The sequence below is a fragment of the Melopsittacus undulatus genome, chromosome 3 (assembly GCF_012275295.1).
Source record: "Melopsittacus undulatus isolate bMelUnd1 chromosome 3, bMelUnd1.mat.Z, whole genome shotgun sequence".
Taxonomy (NCBI): Eukaryota; Metazoa; Chordata; class Aves; order Psittaciformes; family Psittaculidae; genus Melopsittacus; species Melopsittacus undulatus.
In genome coordinates this window covers 9,929,052-9,951,424 of record NC_047529.1, presented here as the reverse complement: position 1 = coordinate 9,951,424, position 22,373 = coordinate 9,929,052, and the positions used below count along the sequence as shown (strand labels likewise).

General features: G+C 47.8%; 1 protein-coding gene across 2 annotated transcripts in view; it reads left to right on the top strand.

Annotated features, from left to right (window-relative positions):
* The first annotated feature begins 1,583 nt into the window (after positions 1–1,583).
* The window catches only part of MEIS1 (Meis homeobox 1), a 106,955-nt gene continuing 86,165 nt past the window's right edge, over positions 1,584–22,373 (top strand). For both annotated transcript variants that reach the window (XM_005147447.3, XM_005147450.4), the window contains exons 1-6: positions 1,584–2,205; positions 3,889–4,115; positions 5,750–5,891; positions 6,392–6,442; positions 7,288–7,338; positions 8,763–8,909. In XM_005147447.3, coding sequence (XP_005147504.1) covers positions 2,194–2,205; positions 3,889–4,115; positions 5,750–5,891; positions 6,392–6,442; positions 7,288–7,338; positions 8,763–8,909 — 630 coding nt within the window. In that variant the 5' untranslated portion in view covers positions 1,584–2,193. The remainder of the gene's footprint in view (positions 2,206–3,888; positions 4,116–5,749; positions 5,892–6,391; positions 6,443–7,287; positions 7,339–8,762; positions 8,910–22,373) is intronic.

Below are 22,373 nucleotides of genomic sequence, written 5' to 3'. Positions count from 1 at the left end.
CGCCGGGATAAAAGGCCGGTCCTAGCGGAAAGGGGGGCGGTAGGGAGGTACGGGGAATCAAAACGGGTTTCCCTGAAGTTTGAGACGTGGCGGCGGGGGCCAAGCCCTGGCTCCCCGGCAGCGGAGCAGCTTCCCCTGCCTCGGGGATTTGACCGGAGCAAATCCCCTGCCACTCTCCCCCATCCCTAGGAGCTCACTCGGGGACCGCTGCACCAGGCTACCGGGCGGCCTGTTCCCCATCTCCCCTCTCAGGGTAGGGAATGCGATGGGGCCAGGGCAGCGCTCCCCTTCAGCTCCCGGCCGGGGCTTCGCGCAGGTACTGGAAGGGAGAGAGAGGGAGGAAGGGACACGGCGAGCTCTCCGCTTCGGGACAGTGGGGAGGGATGGCTGTGCTTTGGGACGGGAGCGGACAGCGGGTACGCGGACGGAGGGCGCAAGGGGTTGGGGCGCTCCCCTCGTAGGGCAGCGCGGCCGCGGAGCCGGTGGAGACGGGTGTTGGGGAAGGGGGGGGGGCATCGAACCGGGGTACCCCCCCACCCTCGCCCTCCCCGCGGCGCGCCGGTCCGAGCCCCGCTTCCCGCCCGGACCAATGGGGGCGCGGCGCGGGGCGGCGCGGCGCTGATTGGTCGGCGGCGGCGCGGCGGCGGCGGCCGGGGGCCGGGTGAGCTCACTCGGCCGGCGGCCGCGGGGGGAGCCGCCGGGGAAGGGGGGGGGGGGGAGGAGGGAGAAGACAGGAGGGGGAGCGAGGGGCGGGCAGCGGCGCGGCCCCGGGGCGCTGCGCGGGCGCTGCGCGGGGCGGCGGCGCCGTCAGACAAAGGGGCCGGGAGAGCCCCCACACCCACCCGTGCGGGGGGTGCACACACCGACTGGGGCGGGGAGGGAGGGGGGCGAGGAGGGCAGGGCCGGGAGGGGGCGGTGTATCCTCCACCATCACCCCCCTCCCCGTCTGGGCGGGGGCGCGTCGCTGCGCGGACGCGGGGCGGGCGGCGCGCCCCCCTGCGCCGGTGGCGGAGTTGCTGCCGCCCAGCGCATTGTGTAAGACGCGACCTGTTATGGCCACCACTACTTCCGGGTTCCCGCAGTCTGCTCCAGCCCGGCGCTGCGCTGCGCTCGCCGCGGCGGTGGCGGCGGCGGCGGCGGACGCCCGGCAGCGCGCGGCCCGCGGCGGCAGCGCCGCGCCTCCCCCCTTCCCCCTTTCCCCCCCCTTCCCCTCCTCTCCCCGCTGCCCTTCCTCCCGCGCCCGCCCCGCACGGCACGGTACGGCACGGCACGGCGCGGCGCTCCGCCCGGCACCCGCGCCCGCACCCGGCCCGCCTCCGCCAGCCGCGCCCGGCGGCCGCGCAGGGGCAGAGCGAGCCGGCGCCGGCGAGGAATTAGGAGCGATCCGAGGAGGAGCGAAAAAAAACCCCCCCATCATCATCATCATCATCATAATAACCATAATAAAAGGAGAGCCGGCGCGTTTAGCGAGCCTTTTTAATTTTTAATTTTTCCCCCTCCTCTTCCTCCTTCTCTTCCTCCCTCCTCGATTTTTAATCTTTTTTATTTTTTATAAATTTTTCTTTTTTATATATATATTTTTTCTTTTTTTTTTTTTTCTCTTTTTCCTTTTGGGTGAGCGCGCTCGAAAATTTAACATTTGAGGTGTCCTGCGCGGTGGGAGCACACGCAGCGGATCATCATCAGTCATTCACCACCTTGACAACCTCGCCTGTGATTGACAGCCGGAGTGGCAAAAAGCCATGAGACTTGGTAGTTGGGTTTGAGGGGCACTTTAAAAAAAAAAAAAAAAAAAGGAAAGAGAGGAAAAAAAAAAAAACCTGATTTGGGGAAAGGATATTTGCTTTCGCCCCGCTGCTGTCTTGGAAACGAGAGGGAGAGTAAGAGGGAGAGACAGGGAGAGAGGAAAGAAAGAAAGAAAAAAGAAGGAAGGAAGGAAGGAGGGAGAGTTGATTTTTTTTTCCTTCTTCTATTTTTTTTTTGCCTCCTTTTTTAATGCTGAGTTACCGTATCGCTTCGCTGAGATCCAGCAAGCCGAAGATTTTACTCGATTGCTTCCATTGCTGGCGACGCTAAGGGATTTTTGCATTTTTTGGGGGGGTGAGGGGGGGGGAACTTCGCGTTTCTTTCTTTTCACACTGGCCTTAAAGAGGATATATTAGAAGTTGAAGTAGGAAGGGAGCAAGCAGGCCGATGGCGCAAAGGGTACGTATTAACAAAAAAAATGGATTTCAAATGTGAAATAATATTGAAACGTGGCTGACAGAGACGCTGCGAGAAAAGTTTCTTCTTTTTTTTTTCTTTTTTAATTTCTTTTTTTCTTTTCTCTTCCTCACCCCCCTCCCCCCCACTCCTCTCTGGAGCAGGGGCACAAAGCGGTGTCCTGTAGCGGGAGGATTTATCAGTTGTACTTGTAGGCTTAAAACCTGTATATATTGATATTTTCTTGATTCTTTTACTCCCCACCCCGGATCTCTCAGGGAAAAGGCAAGCTTTTCTATACATTAATGACATGCAGGCATGTAAGTGAATATGTCCGAGCCACTGTATTTGTTGGTTTTGTAGCTCTAGTCCTACCAATGTCTTTTTTTAAAGTCACCAGTGCTTGAAATATTTGAATGTGTGCATGTCTCTGAGCATTTTGCTGTGTTGGTGATGATAATACCGCTGCACTTTCGGAGCAGAACTTCTAGCTAGGAGTAAGCACAACTTTTTTTCTCTATTTTTTTTTTCTTTTATTCTTCCCTTTCCCCCCCTTTTTTATACATTCAGTGACAAAAGGTGCAGTGCAATGGGCAAAGGAAAAAGCTCTTTTAAAAAAGAAAGTCACTTTAATTTGAATTAGAGGTTAGCAGTATGCACTGCCCTGTGTACTGTTGTTTCTATTTTGGGTGCGATCTCCTGGTTTTTGCTTCCAACAACCTCCTAAATTGAAGTTTTGTGTAAAAAATAAATCAGCCGGAGCCGGGTGAGCGGGGATTTGGGGAAGGGGAAAAGCCCTGCAAAGAAGTTTTCTTGCCTCATTTGCCTGCCACCCCTCCGAGTGCTGGCTGGGAAAGAAAGTTCCTCTGCTGACAACTTGCCTTTTACTCTCTCGGTCCAAGCAAGTGTCAGAGATCTTTAAAAGTGTTTATTCACACCTTCGCTTTTAATAGATGAAAAGTGGCCGTTTCCCCCGCTGCCTGGGAACCGCGTTCGCTTTTGCTCCTTAATCTTTAACAAAGAAAACTTTTTCTTTTTTTTTTTTTTTTAAAAAAAAAGAGGCATTCCCAAAATCCCGAGAGCCCGGGCAAACGTTTCCAGCCTTTCGGCTTTAAAAGTGCCTTCGTGTGGAATTGCTGGGAAAAAAAGCTACTTTTTTATTATTATTATTTTAATTTCCCCCCCCTTTTTTATTTTTTTTTTTACCGCTGCTGAACTTTCCGCATCCTCGCCGAGTTAGGTACCTGACTTATTATCAGCGAGAAAAGTTTAGCGGAGGGAAGCTCGGGCTCCGTGAGCCGTTTCTGTTCACAAGGAGGGTTTGGGAAGTTTGGGGATGGGGAATTCCACCTCCCCCACCCCCCCCTTTTAAAAGTCATTTATTATTTATTATGATTATTTCTCCTCCGCCCCAGGCTCGGAGGAGCTTGGGCCGTGCTGGACCGCGCTGCTCCGGCCCCGGTGCTCCCCGGGGCGGCGTTTCCCTCCCCGGGGCCGGCCCTTGCACCGAGAGCGGGGCGGTGGAGCTGGGGGGAAGGAAGAACCGGCAACGCGGAGCCCGGGCGCACCCCGGGAGGAATCGGCTTCTCCCGGTGGGGGGAGGAGGATGGGGACACAGTGGCCGGTTCTGCTGCCGGGGGTGCTGCCCGCCCCCCCTGATGCCTGTCCGCTCTCTGTGCCCCGCAGTACGACGAGCTGCCCCACTACGGCGGCATGGAGGGGGTGGGCATCCCCACCACCATGTACGGGGACCCCCACGGCGCCCGCCCCATGCAGCCTGTCCACCACCTCAACCATGGGCCGCCGCTCCACTCGCACCAGTATCCGCACGCCGCGCACGCCAACGCCATGCCCCCCGCCATGGGCGCCTCCGTCAACGACGCCCTCAAGAGAGATAAAGATGCCATCTACGGGTAGGTGCCGCTCAAGGCTCCGCGCAACTTGCGCGGGATGGGCCGGGGAGAACGCGGACAGGGGGTGCGAGGCGGGCTGCCTCCGCGCGGGATGGGGCTGATGGGGTTGAAGGGCGGTAGGGTGAAGGGAGTGTGGAGTGCTGCGCTGAAAAGGCCCATATTCTTTATTAGTAGTATTTAAGAGAGGGGAGAGAGGACTGGGGTGCCCCTGGCATGGGTAGCCGCGGGGGGATCCCTAAAATAGGAGCGGGATCTCGCTGGATGGGCAGCAAGCTTCACCGCGGGGAGGAGGAAGAGAAGGGAGAGGAGGAAAATAGTATTCCCAGGGCACAACCTGCGCCGGGTGCTAAATCTCTGCAAGGAGTCTGGGAGTAGGGAGAGTTTGGAGCACTTCGCCCAACTTTCCACTTTGTCTCTCCCTGTGCTATGAAGGAGAAAACTCCAGAGATGTTTCTCTAAACTTTTGCCTTTTTTATTTTTTCTTTTTAAAACTTTTTTTTTTCCCACCCGACAGCATTGAATACTTCTCAATGCGGCAACTTGCAAAGTGGTTTCTAGGCCGTTGCGATGGGAGCTGATGGGTTACACTGGGCGGCAGATGCCTTTAAAATTAATCTGTCCGTCTTGAGTTTGAAGGGAAGTTTAAGAGCCTTTTAAAATCTCTCTCAAAACAGTAAGCAGAAAGGGAGGGGAAAAAAAATCACATCGTTCAGTTTTTTTATCGGTTTATAGCAGAAATCTGTAAGATTGCTTAAAACGGTACCCCCCAAAAACAAGTATGAAACCCTGGGACAAAAAACTGAGCTCCCTGTTATAAATATACATATATACATGTGTGTGTGCGCCCACGCTTATTTATTTATTTAAATTATTAAACGGCTGAGGGAACCAGATGCACACGCAGCCTTTCTCCCGGAGAGGCTTTTAAAGCTGGGAGAGCCCAAAAGCACCTGGTTCCCTGCGGGAGGCAGCAAGCAGAGGAGCAGGCAGCGGGGCCGGCAAGGCAGAGGGACAGGCAGGCAAAGGGACAGGGAGGCAAGCAGGCAGAGGAGCAGGCAGCCCGGCTGGCCAGCACCTGCCGGTGGGTCGGCTTGTGTGGAGCTGGGTGTTAGTGGGGTGGGTGCATGGGTATAGGGGCTTATTTATTTTCTGATTTGGATGAGGGTTGTTTCTTTTTCTGGTTTTCTGGGTCTTTTCCCTCCCTTCACTCCCAGCAAGTCTTCCAGCAGGAAAATGGGAATTAAAAGCATGAAAGACAGAAGTGTATGTCCAGAGGTTTAAATTTATTATTATATTATTTTCCCCCCTAAAGACAAGGAAAGTTCATTCAAAATGGCTGCTGGAACCGGCTTGGGTTTTATTCTTGGCTTGTCCTAGGGCTCTATTAACAATATCTGCGGCCAGAGAAACGCGGACAGGCCGGGGAGCTGCGGGGCTCCCGGCCGGGTGGCTGCGGGAAGGGGCCGGGAGGCGACGGCGGGGAGGAGCGGAGCCCCTTCGGTGGGTGCCCCCCTCCCTAGGCACAGTGCTGCGGGACTAACTATTGTTGTCTTTGGTCTTATTTTTTTGTTTCGTTATGATCTTTTTTTTTGTGTCCCCCCCTCTGTGTGTGTGACTATTGTATTTTCTTTCAGACACCCCCTGTTCCCTCTTTTAGCACTGATTTTTGAGAAATGTGAATTAGCTACATGCACACCCAGGGAGCCCGGGGTAGCGGGAGGCGATGTTTGCTCCTCTGAGTCTTTCAATGAAGACATAGCAGTGTTCGCCAAACAGGTCAGCAAAAAAGGGTTGAAACAGTGTAAGAGGGGAGGGGGAAAAATGGGAATCGTAACGAGAAAAACAAGTCTGTGTTGAGATAAAGAAAGATGCGCGTTTCCCCCTCCCCCCTCTCTTACTGCAAGAGGCAGAAAGAAAACAACACAAGCAAACCAAAAAATACCGGGAAATCACGGCATTTACCCCTTCCCTAACGAAACGAGCTGGTGGGAGCGGGCAGTGCCCGGCCGGGAGCTCCGCTGCGCGGCTCCCGCCGAGCAGGGGCTCGGCCGGGGAAGCTCCGGAGGTCCTTTTTCGGTGTATTTGATTCACTTGCTCAAGTGTTTGGCTGATGTACTAAAAACCCAGCAGTCAGGGCTTTGCACGGAAGGTTACATAATGGACCCGACAGTGTAATGAAGCAAGAAATAATAACGTCTGCTTTCTCTGCTTCCATATTTCAAATCTTTTTTATTATTATTTCCCCCCCCCCTTTTCCTCCCCTTTCTTATATTTAGATCCGAGCAGAGAAACCCCTCTTTTCCTCTAATCCTGAACTGGATAACTTGGTAAGAGTTAACACTACTTCTTCCTCTCCCCACACCCACACCACCACACTCCCATCCCTTCCCATTTATTTTTTATTTTTTTTTTTTTTAAAAAACTTCTGTGTCATCTGGAGAGGTGGTTTTGGTGGTGCTAAATTGACGATTTCTCACGTGGATCTTTATTTTTCCTTTAATTATGATGATGATGGTGATTTTTATAATTACAAGTAAATACGGTGCAGTAATTGCATGGAAGTAAAAAAGGCAACCCATAAGGATCTAGATAAAGAAAGCCCCATCCGAAGGGGAGCTTGCGGGCTTGATGGCGAGCTCGCCTGCCCAAGACGAGTGTGGATTTATCCATGCTGTAGCCAGCTCCTCCACGGACCTTTTAGGCAGCTCGATGGGAAACATTGAGGATGGCTGTGGCTGGAGATGCACCGTTGGCTAACTCGCCGAAAATGAGGTCTTTTCTCTCTTTCTTTATTTCCCTTAAGGATAAACAAATATCGTGCCTCCTCTGTAGGAGCCTTGCTCCCGCTTTAGCAGAGTGAGGAGCCAGAGATGGTGTTTAGAGGATGTTGGGGTTTTTTTCTAAAGAAATGTTTATGATCCGTATAATTTAGTTGCTTCATTGCAATAGGGTTTTTTCCCCCTCTTTTTTTAAGTTAATTCTAGATTGCTTCTCGTTAAACAGCGCACAAAGCCACCGCTATTAAGTTTTAGTGTTATTGCCATAAATCAAAACAACTTTTTATTTACTACTAGAGAAAAGTCAAGCTACAAAAGTGCGGCAGGGGCGGCTGTGGGGAATGTCCCCAAATCCAGGAATGAGATAAATACTCGTGTTGTTTGTATCTTTGCAGATGATTCAAGCCATACAAGTATTAAGGTTTCATCTGTTGGAATTAGAGAAGGTAATTTCTGTCTTTCTCTCTCTCTCTCTTTCTTCCTCCTCCGTTTCAGTACTGCTGAAGTTCAGGCTTCTGGTAAATTTGCATAAATGTCTTTCTTTCTGGTAATTAGTGTCAAGACCAATCTTGGCGTCCATTTCTCTTCGCAGTTTAATTACAATTTCAGCCTCTAAACCCAGGCTCTTGAACGCCCAGGCCTTGTGTTCATTGTAATACTTTACTGGCTTTGTATAAATAGTTGCAGGTCTGTGGTGCTGCAGATGAGACTCGAAATGGTTGGTTCAGCCAAGCCCCTGAAATTGTGATTTAAAATAAAATAATAAAAAGATTTTATTTAATTGGTGGGGGGTGGGGGGGGAAGAGGCTTTGGTTGCAGTCACTTGGAATGGAGAATTTATGATTTCTTTTTTTTTTTAAGAGCCATCTGCAGGTCAGGCTCAGGGCGCAGATTGTCCTGTAACATTTTGCAGAGACAAAGCAGAGTTGATAGTTGTGTCTGTCTCTTGTTCCTGGGAATATTGTACACCTCCGAGCAGAAGAAAGAGATTGCAGCCTAAATGCAGAGGGGTTTTTATTCCTAGCTATTTTAGAAATCTTAGGAGGGAGAATGCTAATTTCTAAGAAGGCGGTGTCATCCGAGCTCACATTAAATTGGGAGTGTGCTCTGGTTTCCTGAGGATTTTTTACGTGTCATTGATAGCTGGCCTAGAAGAGAATTCCCTTTCTCCTAAAAATAAACATTTTGAGAGGTTTTTAAATAGTTGAAAAGTTTCTCGGGAGCCTCAGCCACTTTATCTAACTATAACTGGCAGGTTGTTCTCCCTCTACCTGAAATGTGTTCAAATCTGCCCATTAATAGAGGTGGCTCAGGTACGATTCTATTAGAGCGGCTGGGGATTTCAGGGCATGAATGCCTGTAATGTATTTCAGCCCAGTGCATAGGGATTTTTTCTTTATTCTTTTTCTTTTTTTTTTTTTAATTCTTTTTTTCTGTCCTCATACCCCATTGGAAAGGGTTTATGATGAAATAACTGGATGAAATTAAATAGTTTACCTTAAATGTCACCCATGCAGGTCACCTCTCTAATGGCCACAGCTCCGGGAGCAGATGAATTTAACACGGGTGTTGAATATGTTGTAGCCTGTGAATCATCTTGTCACTGTCAATTTTCTGGGATATCTCTATTTTGCGAGAAAAGAAAGTTATTCCTAATTCTGGATGCGTCTAGAGGTCTCAGGGGGATAATTGCAGTGTGTTTCCCCTGTTTAGGACTTTTGATGTCACAGGGGTGAAGGGGGGAGACTGGTTGCACTTGTCAATTTTACTTATGTATTCCTGATTATATTTTCTTCCTTTTTTTCCTTTTTTTTTCTTTTTCCTCCTGTCTTCCCCTTTTATTTTTTTTTTAACCTTTGTCATAATGTAGGTACACGAATTATGTGACAATTTCTGCCACCGGTATATTAGCTGTTTGAAAGGAAAAATGCCTATCGATTTGGTCATAGACGATAGAGAGGGCGGATCAAAATCGGACAGTGAAGACATAACAAGATCAGCAAATCTAACAGATCAGGTATGATCTCCCCAACGCCGCACACGCTGAAATTTGTATGCAGATCGCTCGCTGGGTCACTACGCCTCCTTTTATTATTTGCATATGATTAAGTCTCTTTTAGATAAATTTCCATCGAAATGAAAATTTTTGAATAATGTGGCTATTATTGCTTCATTAAGGCTTGCTCCCGGATTCGACCTGGCGAGATGAGCTTGTAAAAGCATCGCCTGCAAACTCGACCTGTTTCTTGTCGCTTTTAATTTTTGTCTTTATTTTATTTACCCTTTACAATGATGGAAGCGGTATCTGTGAATTGTTGGCTTCTTGGTGGCTTAGGAGAGGAAGGGCCGGAGCCGTTGCCCAAAATAAGAATAAAATCCGAGATAGGTGGTCTGGGGAAGACAGAGAGGGTTTGAAATCTAGCAAATACTGGCTATTTTCTTCCCGTCTCTACGGTTCATTAGTCTGTCTTGTCAGTTTTCCTTGGCCGAACGCTTTTAGACTTCAGTGAACATTGCTTTGTGCACGCCTGCTTGCTGCAAATGCGCCCATTTTATTTTACTTCATAAAAAAAAAAACAAACCAAAAAACCAACAAAACCAGGAGAAAATTGAACAGGACCCAGGTTTTAAATTATTTTCCTTGATCAGTCAAGTTTTCACACCCTCTCCTTAAAAAAATTAAAATGTTTTAACCCCAGAACTAAGCCAGGAAAGCCTTGCGTAGCTGTGATGGTGTCCAGGGTTTGCCTGGGATGGTTCAAATCTTTAATGCCGGCTGTAGCTGATGTGGGAAATGGGAATGGCTCAGGAACCTCTGGCTGTCCCCTCTCCCCTGCTCCTGTGTGTATCTCCTTGCTGGGCTTAGGCTGGGATTCTTGCCTTTTAAATGGCAGTGTTTTGGGCTAATTCAGGAGGTGCCTAGAGCTAAAATAAGCTCCTGCATGATGGAAGTGGCCGAGATTTGGCTTTTTTTTCCCCCGAATTGAGTAAAACTGCAGGGTTTTCCCAGTCGCTTTCCTTTCTCACAACCGAGGGGTAGCAACGCTTTGGCTGAGAGAGATGGGACCCTGAACACACGCTAAAAAAATGATAAATCCCCGAGTAAAACCCCTTCAAGTTATTTCTTCTTGATGGCCAGCTCCGTAAATAGAGTCTTAGGAGTGATCAGCTCCCGACTCTGGAGGTTTCCTTTTGTTCAAGTGAGGCGCAGCCAAGCAGACAGGAGTTTCCTCAGCCGTTATCGCCAGCACTGTCAGCCAGGAGTTATTTTCTGAGATTACCAACAGAAAGGTGCGTTGCCTTTGCAGCATGGGCACTATCTTAAATATTTCCTTCTATCTGCCAAAGGCTATCGGGCTGCTGGTAGTGTCGTGACAGGGGGAGGCAGGCTTGGAAAGGCATGAACTTTTACAAAGGGGGTTATGTGCACACAGGAAGGGGTTTTTGGTATTTTCTCCCCCTTCATTTTGCTGGGGAAGGCGGCGCGGCAGGGAGGTGCCCGGCGGGCCGGGGCCGCGGGAGATGCTTCCTGGGCCGCGGAAGATGCTCGGGAGACCGGCATCCCCGCGCAGCGCCTTAGAGAGAGGGGAGCTCTGCAGCAGGGGTCTATCTGAGGGACGCTCGGCTCGCTGCTGTTGAATAAAAATTGTAATCCAACAAGTCTAACTAGAAAATGGGTTTCTAAAAGCTCTGGAGTGCTGGGTACATAAAGCTATTTGAGCAAATTACAAGAATCGCTCAGGGGCACGAATGAAATCAACACTTTAATTGCCTCCAAAATGAAGATTTATACCCCATTTTCCCAACGAATCATTATTTTATTAAAGTGAAAGCTAAAGAAATGAAGCTATAGTTTTGGGGTTGTCGGGGTGGGGGGTGTTGTGTCGTCGTTCCCCTCCCTGCACCCCCCTTTTCTCCTGGAGCGCGGAGGTTTCACGCCGGGCGCCTGCCCCTCTCCCGCTGCGCGGGTCCGGCTGCGCATCGCCGCGGGGCTCAGCTCCGGCACCGTCCGCTTGCAAGGGCGCTGCGCCAGCCGCGGGGACCGGCGGGGTCCCCGGGGGCCCCGGCTCTTCGCCAGGCAGCGGGATGCGCAGCCCCGCTGCCGCTATCTGTCCCCATCCACGGAGCTGCGCGGGGAGGGGGGCTTTGCATTCCCCATCGGAGGGAAAAGGCGCAAAAATGCGCCTATTCCCTTCCGCTTCCCGCACCCTCCTGATCGATGAGGCGGAGCAGGGAGGGCAGACGGCTCAAGGGGGGCCGCGGTGGTTGCGCATAGAGGAAGGGGAGTTATACCGGGGCTTGTGCGGCCGCCCGCGTCCCAGGTAAAGTCCGGTGCCAAGCCCGTCCCCGGCGAGGCCGGCAGTATCTGGGCCCTAATGGTTAAATAATAAGGTGTTGAGTGCTTGTCGGTGGGGCGGCTAATGGGGATGTCGCTCCGCGGTGCGCGTTTATGGAAGCGCGGGAGAGCAGGGTCGGGCGGTGGGAGAGGGAAAGGGTGGGTTGCCCCTCTGCAGCACCTGAGAGTAGGGAAAGAGCAAGTATGTAAAAGCTTTTATTATGGGTTTAATTGCATTTTCTTATATTGTGGCAGTAAAGGTTACAGTTAACAGTTTGGGAGGGGGGAGGGTGTTATTTATTGGTTTCCCCTTATTTATCCTTTCCTTATAGGCCCCTCAATGCCAGTGCCTTTAAGTCCCCCGGTTAATGGAAAGCAATGACACTAATGCTAGATTTTGCAAAGTAAAGCCCCATAACACTAACCATTGTTCTGTGATTTAACTAGCTCAGTGGCAATAGGTCACTAAAATAGCATCCTTCTCCCACGGGCACGACCCCGAGGCCTGCCAGGGTGGGACCTGCAGAGTTGTTTACCATTACGGCTCCAGAAGTACAAGGATGAATTTGGGGGCGGGGGGGTTGCTGGGGATAATTGAACTCAAGATCAAGCAGGCCCCGGGACTTTTAAAAGCCCCTAGCTGAAGGATTGCACCCATCTTCAGAAGTTTCAAAATAAACCTTTTTTAATCATTAGCTTTGCAAACATTTGCATGTTTTATTTTTCAAATGTTTGGCGGAGCCTGGAAAGATTTTAAACACAGCTGTTGGGTGATGCGACTGGGAAAACTGCATTCCATGAAAAGAACCCCAAAGACTGTCTGTAGTCAGATAGTGGGAGTTGAGTTTCTTAGGTAACCCTAAACTATTACCATGGGGCTGCTTTATCGAAGCCACATCACCTTGGCACCCAGGTGCTCTAGTCCCAACTAGATATTCCCCTATGAGAGTGTGTCTGAAGAAAGCCTTTAGAAAGTCCTTTGAGGAAAACACAGTATAAAGTAGCCACCACATCCAAGTAAAGTACATTAGCAGCATAAGATAGATTTTATAGGGACAAAACAGTATTTTCTTACAGTAAATAAACTCTTTGAGCAAATCCATGGTAGTATTACTTGACAAAAATTGTAATTTAATAATGCACAGGCCAATTACATGTGCAAAAACTTTTAAAGGCAAACCGGCAAAGAGCCAAATTCCTATAGGGACTAGAAGGGAAATGATCAAAAAATGAACATGAAATAAGACTTCCTGTAAGAAGGTCCATAATTCAACATTATTTGACTCCACTGTCAGGGAAATTGTTGAAGGATAGTAAACTGATACTAGAGTCTCAGTTATTTTTGTTACAGTCTTAAATGTTTGCAACTGTGGCATTTTAGATGGCCCTTCTTGGGTGATAGTATATCATATATATATATGTATATAATAAAGCAACACTTCTATTTATGTTGCAATAGATATTTTTTTTATGCACACAGTTGCAGTTTCTGTGAACGAAATGCAGGCAGACAGCAGCTTTTTTTTATTAATGGAAAAAAATACTTAAAATGTATTCTTTATGAAGAAAGAATCATAAACTGGAACACAATATGTAGCGTATCTGAAGGTGAAGGGGTTGTTTAGGGCATCGACCTGCTACGTCTGGGCTAACTTTCCCAAATACTTCAAATACATTAGCTATAACTTGCAGGCAATACAAAAGTAATGCCTTGGAGGAAAAAAATCACTGGGAAATACTATTTTACTGGGGAGCTTCTTTGCATGGTAAAGTCATGTATGGTTTTAAGGGGGCGAACTAAGAATATTGATGCCCTCCGTATATGTACTCCTATATTGGAGGAACAGGCATCAAAATAATAGATGTGGTGCAGGGGTTGTAAGGTAGAATTTATTTCTGCATAATGAAAGTTACAGCAAAGCAGGGCTCTGAGGAGGACCAGTAAAATAACATTTAAAAGACTCAAAATTTCATTTTCTTCCTCTGACTTCATGCCACCTTGAGCCGGTGAATCCTGTTTTAGTTTGTTCTCGGATGATTTTTTTTCCCTGTGATATTTAGGGGCTGTTACAGTGCCCGAGTCTGGCAGACTATTTAATGTAAAGATAATTTATATTCTGGACCCGTTCACTATGGCTGAAATGGTATATAAGGTTTTCTTTGCTCTCCATTTCTTTAAGCAAGTAAATCGGTTGTTAAGTAGATATGAGATCGGATAGGTTTGCTTTAATTTATAATTTCAGTTCAAGATTCTTTGCTGGTTTGTTTCGGGTTTTGTTTTTATTTAAGTCATTCAACAGCTCGAATGCAGCCGTCCTTACAGCTGGGTATAATATTCGCTGCCTTCCTTAAGCTGCCTGCTCGGGCCTAACTTCCGTGTAAAGATTCTCAAGCGGAAGTTACGTTTTGTTGTAAAGGATAGTTTAATTCCCTAATATTTTGCATCTGTTTCAATATCAAACCTAGCAGAGCTGAGGTTAAACCCCAGGTAACACTGGAACTCATCCTAAACATTTGCAAGCGTATTCCAAAGCGTTCCTGTAAGCGGGAGCTCGCGGCGTCTTTGCATTAGGGACCGCGGGTTGTCGTTTTGGGACAACTTGGAGGTTTGCAAGGAAGGTGTGGAAGAATGAGGTTTACCTTCAGCTTAACCTTTATGGTTGAGGCTTTGAGTCTTCCCTGGCCGCTTGTCCGCAGGTAGCTGTAAAGGTGATCATCTCTGCATGTGGAAGGGTTACTGCAGCCCAGAATGGGCAATGTTAGCAGGTAAAACCCCTCAATCAAAATAAGTAGATATAGGTTGTGCTGATAAATACCACTTTAAAAAGTGTTGAAAATCTGGCACAGCTTCTTTAAATTAGGGAATCTTTGTTTTGTTTTGTTTTGCATTTCTGCGCTGGGGTTTTTTGGTCATGTGAGTGTGCAGTTAGGAGCTATCTTGTGTAATCTAAACAAATTTAAGAGAAGAAAGAGGAGGGTTGTTTCTGGTCGTGAAGATTTTTGAAGGTTTCTGGAATTGTTTGCTTGGGGGGGATTGTATGGGGGAAGGAGAGACTGGGGTGCGCTGCAGTGTCACCTCGTGTCCTTGTCGTGCTGCCTTCCTCTCCTGATGCTTCATTGCTCCAAGCAGGCTTTGATTCGCATGGTAAATTTGGAAATCAGTGTTTATGTTTGGGATTTTTTTCCTGCAATCACAGCAATATTTGGAGAGGGTATCTCTACCAGAGTGCACGTTTTGTGTCATGTCTTGAGTATATCTGTCCCTGATTAATGGCCCCATGTCTAATTCACTGCTAGTATTCTGTAACGTGACATAAAGACAACTTGCTGGCAGTTGGTTCAGCTCTTCTTTGCATGCTTACTGTGGTTGCTTTTTCCCTCTTACTACCTTGAAAAGGGAAAAAAGAGAGATGTATCCTCAGAGCATAGGTGAGAGCAGAATCCCTGCAGGCCAGTGTCATCCAGGCTGCTGGGCATCCCTGGAAAGCTTCAGCCCCTCTGTGGTGGTGGTGGTGGGGGTCTGGTCTCTGCTAGTGAAGGGGGAACTGGCACGAGGGATCCCCATCACTTCTGCTTGCTCATTGGGTTGCCTTGTTGGTTGTTGCCGTTGTGGCTTCATGTATTTATTTTTCATGTATGTATCTAAGATGTGAAGAGCGATGTGGAGATTTCAGACTTAGGTGGGTTGTGCGTAAGAAGGCGATAGCACAGGCAGTGAGTGGTTTCTGGGGATTATTGGATTTTGGATAAAGGTGGTTTGAGATTCATTGTAGACGTGTGGGCAAATGTAGAAAATCTAAATGTTGGCAAGGTGAATTAAAAACCCCTCTGAGTTTGTCCTGAAGCAAAGAGCCTGTTTGCAATTAGCTAAAAAATAAAAATTAAAAGTTCTAATACAGAGACTGACATTTCCTTGCTAACTTGTGGGGCATGAGGAAGGTAGGATGGAAAGGAATGGATTTATGCCCAAATTTGGCCATTTTTCGCCAGCGTCGGGACAGGCTGCTGGAAGTCACGATGGCTTCTTGTTTTGCAAGTGACTTCTTCTTTTACAAGTGTCTTCAAATCCAGGCCAGGTGCCCCGCTGAATAAATGTGGGGTTTTTTCCCTGTTGGGAGGTTATACGTTAATCATCCATGAGTTTTGGGGATCAATAAAGGGATAACTGTGACAGGCAATGGCCCATAACACACAGGGAGTGAGATAGGCTGATCTAATGGTTCCTGCCTGGCCTCAAAAACTCGATGAATCTCTGGGTTTGTCCACGCAAGGACACTCAGGAGAGGTAAGACAAATTGATTGGGTGTAAAATTAAAGTGCATTAGTTAAAGTGCATTGCACTATTGTGTGGATGCTCTCATTCAGAAGTAAAGTGGCCTTAGTTCACTTTAGCCTAATCCCCTTTGGAGTAGGCCACTTTTCTTTTGAATGAGAACATCCACATTAAGTTTTAGTTAATTCGTCTTTCCCGAGCGTCCTGGTGGCCTCGTGCCTGCCGCTATGGAGAGGTCCGGCCAGCCGGGCGCTGGCTCCTTGCGAGCTTTAGGTAAGCTTTTCATTAGCCGTATTCACCTCTGCAGCAGCACATCATTGCCCTGACCAGGGCTCTGCACCCTCCTCTTGTGCCCATAGCTCAAGAGCTTTTTGTTGTTTTTAATACTGCCTGGGGAAAAAAAAATGGGAAGCTTTATGGTGCCAGGGATATGGGAATGGATCCTGCTGAGGTGGCACAGGCAAGGGCTCAGCTGGCTGTGAGGCTGTCCCCGTCCTGTCCGAGGAGGCTGCGGTTTGGGCATTGCATTTCCCAGGTGAATTAGGCTTCCCCTGCTATCTGTCCTCCTCTCAGTAACCTGAGCATTTTGTTTTGTGATGGTGGTTTGCTGTCCTGACGTGCTCTCTGCATGGATAGTTTCTTCCATGTCCACTGATAAGCCAGCTTTTAAGGACAGTGAGGAAATCTGGATTAACTTTTTTCAGCTGAGATTTCCAACCGTAAAGCCAAGATTGACACCTAACTTGTAGGAGAACTAATTTATCTGGTGAAAATAATCATGGTAAGATATATTTGGAAGCTGTTTTATATTCTTGCGTGACATTCGCTGAGCCAGAGTTTTTGTTAGAGGTATTTTTGGGTGTCTTCTAGAGCTTATAAGTAACTCATTTATTTACTTTTCACTGGATAAGCTGTGTGTGCAAATGCTGCACTGTGTCACACGCTTGCCGTTGCCCCTTCCATTCGTAGTAAAATTTACAAGGCTTCTTGCATTAGTAAGCAGTTTGCTATTGGAGCCTTTCCTAGAAATACAGAATTCTATTTCACCAAAGTATTGTCTTTCCTCTTCAATCAGAGCCGAGGTGAGCTATTTTCTCAAGGACTCTCCAGGCATCTATATGATATTCCCACTTGGGCAGATCATCTCCAAAACTGCATTACTTACTCCTCTGTTCTGAAGGGCCATTGCAGTAAATTAAAATTCTCTTGTTAGCATCACTGGGATTTGAATTTGGCCAGCTAATTTTGTTTGCAGCTTTGGCTTTATTCTTTTTTTATTTTTTTTTTATTATAAGCCAAATATATATCCAGACGCTCTTTGCTGAAATAAACCGTCCAACAATAAGAGGGGTAATTCTTCATTTGCGTAAAAGAGCTGCCTGTTTTGACTTCAGAAATACATGACCAAGAGTAAAGCTACAGCTGATGCCATCACAGGCAGTGTACTGTATTCAAACAGCTGTACAAAATGAAAAGCTGCAGTATTAATCCTGCCATTCACCGTTTATTTAAGTTTTTCAAGCTTCTCTCATATGGGCATGGCATCAATACCTAATTATTCCTCCATTAGAGTTACCGGGCCCTTAATACAGAAAATTATTGTATTTAAAATTTGGAAAGCTGCGTCGATGTAATCTAAGATTCTTGCAGCTGGCACACAGTCAGGGCATGCAAACTTTACTTTGTAATTTTCTTTTCATTCATTTGGTCTTAAGGTTTTGGTCTGGTTTTGTTGTGATCAAGAAGGTCAGATCATCACTGGTGTTTTTAACGTTGGCTTTAAATAGCTTCATTTAGGGCTGTGTAGCTCTAGGGAGGGGAGGGGAAGAGCAGATTAAAAACTCCGTGGCTTTGTCTGTCCTGTTTGCCAGGGTGCAGTGCTATGGCAGTCTGTGCAAATATAAATGGTAGAAATGAATGTCTGAAGCTTGGTGCAGAAGGAGTTTGATCTCTTCAGCGCAAGCTGTGGTTTATCTGTGGACATGAAAGCCCTAAACCCTCTCTTGGCTGTCCATGTGCTACCATTTCTGTTGGGTTGAGGTGTGCGGAGATGTCCCAAGTCTCAGGTGGGATATCAACTGCTTGCTGATGCTTGGCAGTAGCCCGACGTGCAGCGTTTGTGTGCTCACCAAGACCTGGCTCCATTCAGTAAGCTAAGGATTAACCATGGCCAGCCCATTTCCAGAAACTCTTTTGGGAGCGCATGAATGCTGGAGACTCAGTAGATGGCACTTTGGTTTTGGGCTTGAGCCAGGGCAGAGGACCACCACGGGGAACAGGCACAAGGATGTGCTGTGCCATGGTAGCCTTGGCCCCTGAGCTCCTCCAGTTGCCCGTGTGCCACAGAGGTGCCTTGTGTAGGTGGAGTTGGCCAGGTTTTTTATGAGGGGAGTGTCCCTGTGGCTTGCAGTTTGTGAACCTTCTCTTGCATACTGTTGTGCAGTGTTATGGGAGAGTAGTTCTGCTGCATCCTGGACACAGCGGTGTTTCAGTGATGGGTACAGCTGTGTCACCATGAGGTTGTTTGAAGTCACAACTTGGTGCTCTCACTTGCTCGTGTTCATGCAGGCTTTTTTGGGCAGTGCTTGACCTGAACAGTGGCTCTGTGGCTACATGATGCCACTGGGCATCACTGCAGGAGGAGGATGACAATGGAGGGGAGAGAAGCCTTTCAAGCACATGGGTGCATTGGCAGCAGGCAGCTTCCCTGCACTGCCTGCTCTTTGCAGAAATGCTCAGGAAGAGGTGCCTGGTGTTTGCATGGATGCTTGGCACAGCCCATACACAGTGTGGCTGCCATGCTTGAGCCATTCATTCCTTCCTTTGCCCGTCTGCCCAAAGGATTTTGCAGCTGTGTTACCCCAGGAGACTCCTGGCCCTCCTCCCTGTTGCGCAAACCAGTTTTACTAGCGTGGCTTCCACCTACCAGGGGAGCGTCGTTGTGCTTTGCTCATGTCCCTGAGGCCCATGGCAGTGCTTTGTGGCATGGCTTTGTAGAAGGAGTGTGGTATGTATGAATGCCTCTTGCTACATTTGTATAACCCCTGTGAGGGATCTCTTCTTTTATTACTATTCCGTAAAGCCAGAGTGATGGTATGCACGTGACTAGTATGTGCAGGGAGGATTCATTTTGTCCTTAAATGCAAGTGTGTGCATTGAGCTGGGGTTTGGTCCGCAGTAACAAGTTTTTGAAAGATCCTTTGGGTGAGAACTGATACAGCAGTACTGGATGGGCAGGAGTGGGGAATGCCACTCTGCTGATGGCACAAGACTGGTGGGGAGATGCGGATGTTCTTCCCAGGCTGTCGCTGAGATTTTGGGGTGAGATGATTAGTTGCTCAGGAGCTGGGATTTTCTACTTCTCCTCCTCCCATATAATCAGGTAGGGTTGATACCTAGGTTTGACACCTAAATTTATATGTCATATAGTGATAGCAAATTATAAGAGATTGATAAGAATAAAAAGTGGTATGTTAAAGTAATTAATTATTTCACTCTGTGGATAGTTTAAAGAAACAGTATAAGGAAAGCAAAATGTTTGTTGGGGAGGGACTATGCTGAATTGAAAGGCTGAAGGTTGCTTTTGGTGACATTGTGCTTTGGTTTTAACCACTTCTGCTGTCTTCTGAGTAATTACCACTTTAAAAATGTATTTAAAGGAGGGAGGGGATAAACTTAAACACTGGATGGAATAACTGGCATTGCCAGCAGTAACTTCTGCAGAAGGAGCAGAGCTGTGGGATTGACTAGAAACATTTGTGGGGTGGTGGCTGGTCCGTCTGTCCCAAGGTCTGCCCATCCCAACACACGGGTCCATGTGGAGCCATGCCATGCCGTGCGCCTTACACTGCTACAAGTCTCACTGGGCACTCTGAGACCTCCCTGGGAGGCCCAGTGAGGCCACACGGACCTTTTTCCACACTTTATCGGGTGATGCTGGCAGACAGCCGTGCTTCTGAGTGTTCCTCAATGAGCGGGTGGAGGCACTGGGGAGCCACGGCCACCTCAGCCTGGTGAACCACCCCTGAAGCTCGCTGTCCTCTGGCTTCCACAGCCCAGGCTCAGTGTGTTTTGTGGCCGCTAGCTCCCTGGCATGTGGCTCGCAGAGCCAGGCCACTTGGCCGCATCTGCCTCGCTGTAGATTTGGCTTGTTGTGAAAGGGTAGAACATGGAGGAGCTGATCTGTGGAAGGGTTTGGCCATGAACGTTGGAAAATGTGAATCACAGGGATTCCAGTTTTAAGCCTTCTGGAGATAACGGGCAGCACGTACCAAAGTGCGTGACTTGCAGAGAGCCTTAAAAAACAAGGCGGCACCCTTGAGATTAAGCAAACGTTTTATAATCAGGAACATATTTTATGCCCAGCGCAGCCTGTGCAGGTATCACATCCATTCAGATGAAAAGGTGTAGCTGGAGTTTAGCTAATTATACTGCAATTTCATTTTGGTGTTGAACAACACTGCAAGGCGAGCGGGCTCTTGAATCCTGCTAACAATGTGCCGTAATCAAAATACACTGACTCTGAATGGCGTCTGTTGTCAGTTAGCTTAAAAGACCATTTGATAGTTGTGACATACGCTGGGTGTTTTTGCTTATGATGGAGCTGAAATGAAGTATGGCTGTGGCAGAGTGAGGGCTGTGCTTGTTCCTTCTCTCCCCAAGAAGCCCTGGTTGGGCTGATGGGATGCTGGAAGTTGGAGCCAGCATTTAAATGCATGTAAAAAAATTTGAAGCAGGTGCCCCAAAGGGTTTCTTTTGTCTTCCCAAAAGATGCTACCCCCAAAATCTGTAAGGGGAATACTTAAAGGACTGGGGTTTGCTGTAAGTAGAGACTTGCTGTTTGCCTGCGCTCAGATATTCAGGATGAAATGCAGATCTCTCTGAAACACCGACTGCTGCCAAGGCTGCCTGCTGGGCCGCTGGTAGAGGAGAAGGGAGAGAGGTGGGAGAAGTTGAGGGCTCCTTCTCACCCCAAATCTGCCTGTCCAAGTCAGGTTCAGGACCTCAGCCAGCCATCTGACAGCTTGTGGTGTCTCAGTCGGACCTGGGTGTCTGGCAGATCCTCTTCTAAATGACTTTTAACACGTAAATGCAATAAAAGGAAGGGACGGCAGACACTCATTTTCTGGCTAAGTGGTGAGGCATTTTTCCTGTTTACACCTTTGGAGGAATCATTACATGAAATATTGAACAGGAAACTCTTATTTGTCTCTAAAGGCCCTTTTCTTGGTCTAGAAAGATGTGGAAAATACTCCTATTAGATTCAGTAGGAGCCAAGGAGGATTAACACACCTCAAGGACTTGCACACCAGCCTTCAGGAGGTAGTGGTGTCATCTGGGGCTGACTTTGTGCATGTTTCTGCACGATATTAGGCTTAAAAAAAATCTACGTGGAACAGTGATTTTATCTACCCTCACCGCGAAGCTGTGTTTCCTTGTGTTGAGAAAGGGACAGGGATTAATGCTATCTAGCGATATGGCTCTTATCAAAGGGAGGAGACAGGTTTACAATGCAGGGTTGCTCTAAATAGAAAGTACTAGCCAATGTTTGTTGTGTGGGAGACAAAAGCCCTGCATCACCATCAGCTGGCTCAGTTAACCTGGCTGGGCAAGCAGTGTTTACTGTTGAGCTGAGATAAAAATTGAGGAATGGAGTAAGGTCAATCAAATGTAAGCCACACTGTGTTTGAGACCGTTGCTGCTCAGACTTCATGGGTGTCCATCACAGCTACCCCATGCAGTACCCACCAATACAAGAAGCAAAAGCAAAGGAGTAACTGAGCAAATGAATTTGGCTTTTGTGGTTGTGGAGGTGTTTTGGGTATTTCTAAGTCCTGTCTCCCATAGAGAGACTTCGGAGATAGTTCCCCAAGCTCAGCAGGTTTGATTTGATCATGGGCAGACAGTGGTGGGACTGTGCTTCTGGCAGAACACAGCTCAGGTTGTCTCTGTATAGCAGTGAACATTCACATCCCGTATACCTGCAAACGCACACAAGTGGGGTTTCTTTCCAAAAGTGTTTCCTCTGCAGAACTGATGGGGCTTTGGTGCTTCCTGGAAGGGAAGAGCTGTGATTTTTCTGCTTCCTTTTTGTCTATGTGTCCCACCCAGTCTGACGATCTCCGTTTTATTCTCCTTTAGTTCTTTTGTGGTTTATGCGTGCTGCTTCTAATTATTCTTTTTCCTTTGGAAAGCACTATCACCCTGTCCTTTTACACTCATGGGTTTTTTTTTCCCGTTCAGCTGGAATTTAGGACTTTCAGGCCCTTTCCTCTCCTTCTCCTGCCATACCCTCTTCTTCTCCATGCTCTGAGGGTACAGAGAGGATTGGAAAATTTTGCTGTGTTAGAGGTATCTACGTGGGTATACATTCATGCTGCACAAAGACGTTAGCTTCTTCTATGAACTTGAGTCGGTTCAGCAATGAATTGTAATAGCATGGCTAATGGAGAAAGCTAGCATTGTTTCGTGGATGTTGATTTGATGGTCTTTGCACTGTGCAATGTTCTGCCTCTGGTCCCTTCAGCTGAAATCCTGGCCTTATGAGAATAAGTGGTAGAAGTCCTGTTTATTTTCACTTTTGCGTCATCTGTGGTGTTTGCATTGGTACCTGCTCTCGTTTCCTTTTATCTATTTGTCTCAAAATGTCCCTATGTTGCATGCATAAAGACAAGTATTATTTTTCCTATGTGACTGCAAAGAGTCAGAGAAGAGTTTTACCCTCATTTGAAATAAGGGGAAACTAAAGATAGAAAGCTTACGACTTTTCTGGGGCTAGGAAGGGAATCCAGGTCAGAGATGAGATTTCCATGCAGAATTTCTTATGCTTTTGGGTCCAACAGGCCCTGCTGCCTCTAACGCTGCAAAGGTTT